General features: G+C 39.6%; 1 protein-coding gene across 4 annotated transcripts in view; it reads left to right on the top strand.

The window, feature by feature from the left end:
* Positions 1-1242: 1242 nt before the first annotated feature.
* The window catches only part of Prg4 (proteoglycan 4), a 16469-nt gene continuing 5997 nt past the window's right edge, over positions 1243-11714 (top strand). For 2 of the 4 annotated variants that reach the window (XM_029482366.1, XM_021154683.1), the window contains exons 1-5: positions 1243-1291; positions 1845-1946; positions 5241-5363; positions 6688-6807; positions 11102-11188. In XM_029482366.1, the coding sequence (XP_029338226.1) occupies positions 1871-1946; positions 5241-5363; positions 6688-6807; positions 11102-11188 (406 nt within the window). In that variant the 5' untranslated portion in view covers positions 1243-1291; positions 1845-1870. Of the gene's footprint in view, positions 1292-1512; positions 1538-1844; positions 1947-5240; positions 5364-6687; positions 6808-11101; positions 11587-11714 lie in introns of those variants that run through there. The other 2 variants (XM_021154587.1, XM_021154632.1) reach the window with 2 other exon arrangements.

The raw sequence follows: 11714 nt of genomic DNA, 5'->3' as shown, positions 1-11714 counted from the left end.
GTGTGATCATTAAATGCAATGTCTACTAAATATATAGTTAGATGGCAAAATTCAGGCTAGAAAAGTTTACTTCCCCAAACATGTCTTGTTCACACACCATCTCGGTGAAGCACTAGGCGGTAGGTTGGCAGCAGACTACAGATACATTTTTCAGGAAATCGATGTCTGTGAGTGTTCAGAGACAAATGGACAGCTGGTACCAGTACAGTGCACTACATTTGTTGACTGTAATCTTAAATGTGACTTGGATTGACACTGGGCAAGTATTTGGAAGATGCTGAGACCTAGATGAGAATTTATGTGAGATAAGAACGATATGAACAAGGATATTTCATGTGCAAACGGAATAAAACTTGCAGCTGAACTGAAAGGTTGTTGGCTTACACTTCCTTAGGCAGGGAAACTACACCAGGAACGTAAAAGATCTTTCTAAACACTGCTGGTTTTAAATAAAAGGACTATGGCAAGTACAGTTTTCATTTTGTGGCTGTTTTTGTTGTTGTTGGTGGTGGTGTTTTGTTTTGTTTTGTTTTGTTTTTTTGAGACAGACTCCAAGTGTGATGTTCAGTCTGGTCTCCAATGGCTAGGCTTGTGAGTCTCTTGCCTCAGTCTCCAAAGAGAGGAGATAGGACTACAGGCTGGTGTCAGCGTGAAAGAATTTCAATAGTGTTCTAATGCAAGCTTCTTCATGGTAATGAAGCCTCAAACCCCAATATGTGGATATTTTACCTTTAGGTGAATGGAGAGCTTTTTTTTTTTTTCTGGGCCCCAAAGAAATGAGAATTCAAGGAAGGAAGGAGGAAGAGGAGGAAGCAGCAGCAGCAGCAGCAGCCTGATGTTACATTATTGATATAAATTCATGAGCTTTTTCATCTCAAGCTAACATTAGAGCTGTATCAGAAGCACCTTACTAGACTTAACTGCCAAGAGAGGAAGAAATGGCGCCAGCTTGAGGAGTTTAGAGTTGCTGCTTTGCACACTGCTCAAAAGCTTCCAGAAGGGTTTACCATCTCAGAACAATTTGTTCACTTCACTTAGAAATTAGAAATGTGTTTTGGCCAATAAATCTAACTTTATTTTGTAGTAGTCATTTTTCTTAATGGAAGTGTTTTCCAGATGTTGCCTAAGTCTAGTCGTCTGGGACCTCATCCAACAAATGAGGAAAGCTTGATTTCATAGGTTGTCACTGTTGATTTTGCCTAACCTTTGGACTAATTGGTTCATCCCAGTCCATTTGCACTGCTATATAAGACTTCCAGCACACTGGGGAAATTTATCTCTCCTTTTACAGGTAAGTGTGGGAGTTAATATGCTTTTTGTAGAATTAAAGTGTGTCTTCATTAAGTGTGTTTGAAAAAACACAGTATTTAGAGAGTTTTGAAAAGAATCATACTTCTGTGAGATACCTTTTGGAAGCCTGTGAATTTATACTGAGTTAAGTTGGAAGGTTGGAAAGACAGCTTGGCTACTTTTGCTAAACTCAATTTCATTAAAGCTGCTCGTTTTTATCTCCAGGACATGATTTAAGCCTCGCACTGTGAGTACAGACTGCTCTTCCAACATGTTCTAAAATAAGCCCGTTTTCTGCTATTAGTCTGAGGTATTACAGTGGTTGGCAATTTAATTGAGATGGCTTGTTTTGTTTTTTTTTAATTATTATTATATTAAACAGAACAGTGACTATCTCAGGAATTCAAGCTGATTGCCCATAGCTTTTGCTCTAAGGATGGAGTGGCTTGTTATTGAATTACATTTTGAATGTTTCTGAATGCTGTGCATGATAGACACGTTATTGAGTGGTGAGATTAAAGAGTGGGTTTCTGATGTTTTTATTTTATCTCAAGCAAGGGCGTTGCATCCGAGAACAACCATGGGGTGGAAAATACTTCCCATCTGCTTGTCGCTGCTGCTTCCTGTTGTCTTGATTCAACAAGTTTCATCTCAAGGTAACTTCAGCATCAAAAGCGCTTCTATTCAGTCACTGCTGTTAAGCACCCAGTTGGCTTTTATGGCAACAAAAACAACAATATCTTTCTCAGCATATGCACTTCAATGAGTTTAACAATGTGCAGCTCCGAACTTGAAAGGCACGCAGGGCATTTGTGTGTTATGGAATTCTCATCTTTCCTTCTGCATGTGAGAGCACTGGAGGAGTTGTGAGTTTTGATAAAAAATAATGCTCCTCCTCTGTCCCCTCCAATTAAAAAATAAAATAGACATTTATATAATAAAATCATGCTGGAGATTCACAACACCATCAAAAGAAATGAAAAAAAAGTAATATTTAAGTAACAGGTTATGGTTGTATGTTGACAAATTTGGTTATGTTGACAGATTTTTTAAAAAATGTTTTATTAGCATTTTAAGTTCGCACACAAAGTAATTGGTTTCATGATGATAGTGTCTTTGTATATATTTTGCCTGTTAAAATATGGATTGGCTCACAAGTTAGCATGTCATTTCTATGGATGGAGGGGGCAGATGAATGCTCTCTGTATCACTCTATATTTAGTGCTTGAACTACTGAAACAATCACAGGAGATAAGATTTATCAAGCCACAAGAATTCCTTTGATAGGATAAGGAAATATTTATATGTTGGCCAAGGAAATTTATAAAGAAAAAGTTCACATTTTATAAACCTATATTATTACCATATATTTATAATAACTAGGTGTGTTGACAAATTTAACTGAAATTTTGCATCAAATAAATTGCTATAAAGCATTATAAAGTAATAAATTATTACTTTAGCATCATGCTGACATAGATAGCATAGTATAGGGCACATTTACAGTGTTTCAAATGGAATCGTATTAGCCTTCAATGCTCTCTCTTCCTTGTAGGGACTAGTCACCCTATTATGGGCTTTACAAATCTGAATGCCACTTATTATTATAATATTGCAAAGTTCAGTCCTTCCGAGTTGGTTCTGGGTAAGTTCCTATTTAGAGAGCCTGCTGTACACTCAGCATAGCCAAGGTGGAGCGAGCAGACGGCATGAGGGTCAAGTTTCTTAGTCATAGCAACATGCATCTTTAATATATTGTTGTGTGCTCTCTTTAACATACTCAGCATGAGAGAAGGAAAATAAGGATCTGTAATTACTACAGTGGCATTTTATTTTTAAGAGAGACATTTCTGGTAAAAATTTCTAAAATTTTCATTGAATTGGAACACAACAGATGACAGCTTGCTGGAGCACGATTTCAGAATCACTCAAATAAGACAAGGTGGAGAACCACAGGAACCAGGTATAAATGCCGAGTTAGGAAATGATGGCCACAGTCCCCTGCCTCAGACCCTTCAATCTTCTCATGTGGTATTAAGATTCTCAACATGGCTGTTCCTTTATACACTCCCTTCCTTTGTGAAACAATGCTTACTCATTGAAAGTTTGTGAAAATTAATATGACAATCAGTGGGACTGGGAGATGATGGTTTGGGGCTATATGTCTGATGCACAAGCATGAGGACTGGATTTCAGATCCCCGGCACCCACATGCAAAGCTAGATGCAGTGGTGCATGCCTCCAACCTGAGCTCTGGGAGCCAAGCCAGGCTGATCCTGGAGCTTGGTGGCTAAGCAGACTAAGTCCAGTGGCCAGCCCTGGGCTCAGTGAGACATCCTCGCCCAGAAAATAAGGTGGACCGTGACAGGAGAGCAGATACTGTCTTCTGGTCCCACCTGTGCATGCACACATGCATGTAACACACTCATATACACTCATGCACACATGCATGCACACGCATGCACACTCATGCACTCTAGTGGTTTAAGTAAACAGCAATAAGCTTAAGACTAAAACAGATCACCTATGAAAAATAAGTGATTTGTTCTAGATATCTGCTAAGCGTAAAAGCATAACCTTTTGATGTCGTTTTGTCTGCTTCTCCTGCCTTCTCAACCTCTTCTCATTCTTTCCCCTTTATATATAATATATGTATTTATATACATACACTATATATGCATTTTTTTGTATGTGTTGTGCACATATGTATGTAAGCGATAATTCTCAGAGCTATCCTGCTCTCTATTGTTTGTGTATGTATTAAGACTTAAACCTTCCTGGATTCTCTTGAGATTTTTTTTTTCAGTGTGTTTCAACATCTGCCTATGGATTGGGACATTCCAGAGGGTGGATTCCATTGTTATCTTTTGGGGAGGATTTTGCGGTGTTATTTGCCCAATGGTATTTAGAAATACTTGAGGCTACTTATTCCACCCTCTCTTTATTGTTTGCTTGTTCCCAAACACTAGGTTCATGACCCTTATATGCACACCCAGATCCTTTGTCAAGAGGTCTCTCTCACTCTTCCCAGCATAGAGCACTTAGGAAGAGTCTGTGCCGGCCCAACTAGCCTGCTTAATTTCATCGAGAGAGGCGATGAAATTAGTAAAGGCTTCTGCTTCAAATTCAGATACATGAGTTTGAAGTCAAAATGGGCTGTTTGTTTAGGATAATTATATAACTGATTATCCCAAGTCAGGCATTTATGATAGTAAATGGGATGTACAAATAATGCAGATTCATTAGCTGATATCTATTAGTTGATATTAGTTGATACACACAGATATATCTATATTTATCTATATGTATATACACATATTTATACACATACATTCAGTAACTTACTGTGTGTCATTGGAGAAGTTATTAAAATTTCTGTTATCTTTTTTTTTTTTTCTAAGACAGGGTTTCTCTGTGTAGCCCTGGCTGTTTGGAGTTTGGTCTGTAGATCAGGTTGGCCTCAAACTCACAGAGATCCACTGCCTCTGCCTCCCGAGTGCTAGGATTAAAGGCGTATGCTACCCCGCCTGGCCTGTGTCATCATTTTTACCTTAGATAGGGTTAGTAATACTTTTTAAGAAACATTTTCGTAAGTCTTGGAGAGCGCGCATGACTCAGTACTTGGCATAAAATGGCCACTAGTTATCATGATGGCAGCAATCTCTGCAATTATAACTGCCATCCTTCCCTCAGAATTACCACCCTGCATGCAAGCATTACTTAGTTTGACTTTCAAAGGTGTATCTATAATCCCAGTTTAGTGATGATTAAAGAGACATCACTAAGGTTACATAAAGGCTTGCCCAAACATCAGCTATATCCATTCCTATGCATTCTTCCCAGCACTGCCCAGTGGGTAAAGCTCCCCTTCTCTGGTGGCTTTGTCCTTCATAGGTCTCTCCTGTTCCAAATGGTTTGGCCGTGTTTACCCTAGTATTGTATACTTTTAGATTTATCAAGCTGTGCAGGGAGATGTGGGGAAGGGTACTCTAGAGATGCCACCTGCAACTGTGATTATAACTGTCAACACTACATGGAGTGCTGTCCTGATTTCAAGAGAGTCTGCACTACAGGTACGTTCTGAGAGCTGGGAGTGGTCTGTCAAGCCTGCTGTCCTGAGCCTGCTTTTGTACCCCTTTGCAGCTCTGTTCTTCCTCCCTCCCACCTCCTTTGTTTAAGCGTCTTCTTTCCTTTACTTGCATAAGTGTTGAAGTGCACTGTACATACCTGAGGATGGTTTCAAGGCTTCTGATTACTAGGTTAATGAATGGAAGCCTGGGCCGTTGTCACTTGCACATATGTAATGACTGCTTGCATGCGAAATGTCTTAAGTAGACTTAGCACTGTGACGAGGTAGGTATCGAGTAAAAAGGAAGATGTACTTCTTCGTTGATGGTTGAGTTTTGATTGCTTAGAGATGAGCCTTTCAAAGAGTTTCATCAAAGGGATCAATAGGCATAGAACTTTTACATAGGCTATTTGAAGTTTTGGTAGTAAATGCGTTTCTAAATTACCTGAAGAGAATCTTTTAAAGATCAAGAAAATACCAGGCTGAAACAATTAACTGCAAAGCCCCAAAGTTCTAAATTGTGAGTAGTATTACCATTGAACGAAATTTGAGGCATTTCAAGAAGTACTAGATTCAGACACATATAATATTCAATTTATAAACGCTATAACTAAAATCTGTAAAAGTTATATTTGCATTAAAATTTGCATGTGGGGACGGTAACTATAGTGTTGTCCAGTCTGCGTGTTGGGTAAAGTATTTCAAGCAGGCTTTGGGAATCGTCATACTTTCCATCAAAGTTTCTTCTGTAACAAGCAGGCCTCCTAGCACAGTCCACACCACGGGGTTAACTGAAATCTTTCAATCTCATTCTATGCCCAGTTTGTCATTTTAAGAGTCTCTGCATTGCAAGTGATTTTTGACCTGAGCAGTGGCTTGCTCAACTAGTTTATTGGGATATATTGTTTTAAGATACGAAGATTGAATTAGTACTAATTTAATTACAAAGAAATGGTGTCAGTGGTGTGAGAAAATAAAGGACCTCATATGTACGGCAGTTTGCTATTTTCTAGTTTTCTATTGTTTCTATGTGTCACATGTGTAAGACTCAGGGCAGCACTGAGCTGTCTCTTGGCGTGTTACAGGGGAAAGAATGATGGCCCAGCTCATCAGATTTCTTCCCTGACTTAGGCTGCCTCTATTAGGACATCATGCCTTTAAAGTTAGTTTTTCATAGTTGATGATGTGGGTGCTCCACATTCCAAATAGGAGACTCAGAAGCGCATCACCCTTGAGACTCTAGTCAGCTGTCAGATGAGAAATGCTACAGGGTATCTAAGTATTGCTTTGTGACTAATAATCCATGCTATCTGTTTTGCCCCGGGCAGAGCTCTCCTGCAAAGGACGCTGCTTCGAGTCCTTCGCTCGAGGGAGGGAGTGTGACTGTGACTCCCAGTGTAAACAGTATGGCAAGTGCTGTGCAGATTATGACAGCTTCTGTGAAGAAGGTAAGAACCAGGGCCTCAAGGCAGGGCTGCTCAGCTCAGCCAGCCAAGTCCGTGCCTTGGCTTCCCTGATGGCTAACACACAGCAGAGTTCTTGATTTTACTAATATACAAGCTACTTCATAATACTTTTGTTTGACAAGGACAAATGAAAGAAAGCATCCTCACAAAAGCCCTAGAAGCACCAAGATCTCTGGCTCACTAGCAAGGGGGGCATGGGCTGAGTGTACAGCCTTTTATCTTCCAGGGTGCCTCCTTTACAGTTGAAAACTTGTCCCCACATAATGGGTACTGACTTCACAAAATCAGCTATCCTTAGAGCTCTCTGTGCTTTGAGCCTGAATGTGTGAGTATATATGTAAAGGCGAAATATTTCCAGCTTCTTCGTATAAATTAAGTAGTTACCAACTTGACAAGCAACTCTGCTAAAAAGTTAGTACCTCAATTAATTAGTTATTATATTTCTTTCTATCCCTCCTGTCTCTTTAGCAGTCCCTACACAAAGCTGGTGAATGACAAAGTCGATAAAAGGGACAGGGACAGTCTTATTTGAACCATCTCTGGCCATTACACCTTGAAACAATAGTCTCATAGTATAACTAACCCCCCTTTTAAAAAAATAAAATGATAGAATGCCTTCTTCTCCAATGTTTGTTCTTAACCATTCTTTGCCAAAATATGAGTATCTGTGGAGGCAAAATTGAGATAAGTATTGCTTGCATAATTTGACCATGTTTTTCAGTTAGGTTAGGCCTCCTAGTTTTGTTTTTTTTTTTTTTTTTTTTAGAATGGTGGAAACTTAATCAGCAGAGTTGAGGGCGGTTTCCTAGCTGGTCAATATTTTTACAGGAAGTATTCTAAAAATACTAGAGACAACGCCCTTATTTCAAAACCCCAGAGCTCAGCATGCCTGCAGCTTTCAGAAAGCACCATGATTGGGAGATATAATTCCTCACTACCTTGATAATTATTTTGGCCATGAGACAAGCCAAAACCAAACCAAACCAAACCAAACAAGACCCTACCTCCCAAATACTCCAAGAAGTTGTTTTGGCAGAAGAGGGGTAGGGAAGAAGATTGGGTGATGATGCGCAGAGAGACCATCATCGTAAATACTCCCAGTACCCTGTGCTTCCAAAGTATACCTAGGACGTGGAGGAACCGAGGCAGTGCAAGGCAACTCCATTCAGAGATTTCATGAAGATAGTCAAGGTCCCAACTGAAAATGAAAGAATTCTCCAGAGCTTCAGAACTTCATTTAAAACAGCACTAAAATTTACTGCTAAGTTGTTTCAGGGTTGCTGTAAGTACTCATTATTGGGATCTATCTAAAAATCATAACACTTTGAGAACTGGCAGGAGTTATAGCAATCTAACCGATTCCCAGCATGGGTAGAGAGAAACCTGAAAGGTTATCAGCTTTGGCCACAATCACGAACTAGTACCGGCAGAGCTGTTACTCAACTTGGCATTTTGTTAAGGGGGAGGAGAAAGAGGGCGAGGTACAGTGTCCAGTTCCTGGAAATAGGAAGAGTTCTGAAGGGATGGTGGGAGCACCAGGATATATATACCACTTTTCTTACCCATCTCCACTGCTGTTTTCTTCTTCAAATCTCCCTCCTTTCTTCAATCCCCAGGAATACCCCATGTTTCCTCTTTTAGATGCCGAAGAGTGGGGTGAGGAAGGGATAAAAGGCAAAGAAGACACATGCCAAACCTTTAACATGTATTAAGTTGGGAAGGGCAACATGTCTGTGGAAAACCATAGTGTCTGGGCTTGTGAAGTCTTCAAAATATGCTCACACAACTTTTATAATAATCAAGGCACACTGGCATTATTTGACTTAAATTCACATGAAAACAGGAAAAATATATTTATAATTCTAAGTGCATGATTTTTTCCCATCATCCATATGCAGTATTATGTTTATAATTGTGGAATGATGTCAAGATAGATGAAGCTCATAGAATTACAACTTGTTTTGGGTGGGCATTCCTCTTTAGAAATATTGGATACACATCTCACTTAAAGCCAGGAAAATGTTCAGTAGTTTGGCCTCTATTCCAAAGTCAAAGAGGTAGACACCCATAAGCCTACAACTAACACTTAGAGGGTTGACCTCTTGGGACTCTTTTCTATCATAATTTTCCAGTTTGAGAATCACTATTTTATAGCAATGTGTTCTCCTAATTATTGGAGTTACTTGAGTTGGGCTACAAGCTGTCCTGTATTGACATTTATCGGTATCACCTCTTGAAGCCCCAGGAATCCACCTTTTTCAGTTAACACTGCTGATGAACCTAAATTGGATGTTAATCAATCTGTCTTGCTTGGCCTCAGTGCATAATCCCACATCACCATCTCCAAAGACTGCACCTCCGCCTCCAGGAGCATCTCACACCATCAAATCAACTACCAAACGCTCACCCAAATCACCAAAAAAGAAGACTAAGAAAGTTGTAGAATCTGAGGAAATAACAGAAGGTAGGAAGATGACAGCCATCACTACAGGAGATTTCTTAACTGAAATAACCTGTAGGTGGACTATTCACATGAATATCCTCAAAGGGTCATCTTTTGAATCATGAAGCACTCACCATATTTTTTTTTTTGTTTACTCGGTTTAAATTAAAATCTAAGCCAAAATATAAATCTTTGGGATATTTATAGACCTTATTTACCAAACCCAGCATGGGACTTATCAGAAGAGGCAAATTTCCTGGAAAAAATGAAAGCTTATACAGAAGTTTTCTCTATTTTTCACAGAGTTAGACTGTGTAAATTTTAGCAGGTGTTGGAGAATCAGGAGAAAGGTCTCATGTTGGTATATGTGATGAACTAAGATGCCTTGCTTTTAGCTGACAGCTTTACAAAGCAAGTAGTTGCACTACGCATAAAGTGACAGCACACTCCAAGGCTCGAAGACCAACTATCAGCAATTCTTGTTGCATGTGGACCAGCAGTTCTTTTTGCTTTATTTTGTTCTAAATCACAGTAAGTGTGATCAAACTTTTTATTTGATTTATAGAACATTCTGTTTCTGAAAATCAAGAGTCCTCCTCCTCCTCCTCTTCTTCCTCTTCAACTATTCGGAAAATCAAGTCTTCCAAAAATTCAGCTAATAGAGAATTACAGAAGAACCCAAAAGGTTTGAGCATTGATAAAGATCAAAGACTCTATCAATGCCATGTTAAAAATAATTTTTCAAAAAGGAATGTGTGTTAATGGAACGGTTTGAGATCTTAATATTTGGGGAGTATGTAACTATGGAAATAGCTTAAAAAGTGACAAATGAATAGACCTTATAGAGAATCAGTGGTAAGCAGCTAAGTAACTCTTCACAGCAAGGGATTCAAAGATGCTGTAACTGTAGAAATAGGACGGTACTGGAGACAGTAGTTTGTGAGTCTGTTGCAATTCCTGTCTATCTGATCACTGTCTTCTCTCCCATCTCTGCTTCCAGCTTTTGTTTTCCCTTCTATGATTTTATTTAGCATAAACTTATATAGTGTTTCCCCACAAATAATCCTTGACATTCTCTTAAACCTCCAGGGAAAGGCAAGATTATCACTCCTGTTATATTGCCCTTTATTATTTTCCTATTTTTAAAATCACATCTGTCACACATCTATCTGAAAGTTAAGAATAGGCTGTTTTTTCCTGAAAAGAGATCCCATCTGATCTGTTATTTGTATTTCCTGAAATTCTAAAATATATTCTTTCTCTAGTAAGTACTAGAATTTTGAGGAACATTTCCCTGGGTGATGGTAGTTTCCCTGAAACATTCTTCAGTCTACTAGTTAGACAGTCTAACTTCAAGTCACTGCAAGAATCCTGCTCTTGATGGAAGTGGAATACAAATTTGCTAAGCAGAATTCCTATCAGTGAAAGGCTCTTTGGGCTTAGTAGTTCCCCTAAAGGGTAGTTGCTATGGGGAATTTTAAACACAATCTATTGCCTTGACATCCTAATTGCCTACATTCTGTGAACTAGTGACAGCTCATAGTCCTATGTATTGCAACTAGGTTCAGCAGAAACTAGTCAGTTGCAAAGACTGGAACCAGATCCTCAGTAGAAGCCTGTGTAGGAGTTATTATAAAAAAGGTATTAGAGGTTGGAGCCACGTTTCTAGGAAGGAGGGACAACACTGAATACTATAGAATGGGGGCGGATAGCATGTGTGGACCAAGTGAGGGGAAAAGAACATGAACACAGACACGCATTCATACTACTGATCACTTTGATGACTACAAGTTGCCACTTCAAAATAACAAGATTTTATTTTTTTCTCTCTAGTAAAAGATAACAAGAAAAACACCCCTAAAAAGAAACCCAATCCAGAACCGCCGGCTGTGGATGAAGCTGGAAGCGGGTTGGATAATGGTGAGTTCAAGCTCACCCCACCTCCTCCTGACCCTCCTACTACTCCACACAGCAAAGTCACCACATCTCCCAAGACTACAGCAGCAAAACCAGTAACTCCTAAACCCAGTCTTGCACCTAATTCTGAGACATCCAAAGAGACATCTTTAGCATCCAATAAAGAGACAACAGTTGAAACGAAAGAGACTACTGCAACAAATAAACAATCTTCTGCCAGTAAAAAAAAGACAACTTCAGCTAAAGAGACACGGAGTGCAGAGAAAACATCTGATAAAGATGTTGAGCCCACATCTACAATTCCCAAGAACTCAGCTCCCACTACTACCAAGAAGCCTGTAACTACAACCAAGGAACCAGTTCCTACCACTCCTAAGGAGCCTGAACCCACAACTCCCAAGGAACCAGCTCCAACCACCAAGAAGCCTGAACCCACCACCCCCAAAGAGCCAGCTCCCACCACCAAGGAGCCTGAACCCACCACCCCCAAGGAGCCTGAACCCACCACCCCCAAGAAACCTGAACCCAC

The sequence above is a fragment of the Mus caroli genome, chromosome 1 (genome assembly GCF_900094665.2).
Source record: "Mus caroli chromosome 1, CAROLI_EIJ_v1.1, whole genome shotgun sequence".
NCBI classification, from domain to species: Eukaryota; Metazoa; Chordata; class Mammalia; order Rodentia; family Muridae; genus Mus; species Mus caroli.
This window is presented reverse-complemented; position numbering and strand designations above follow the sequence as displayed.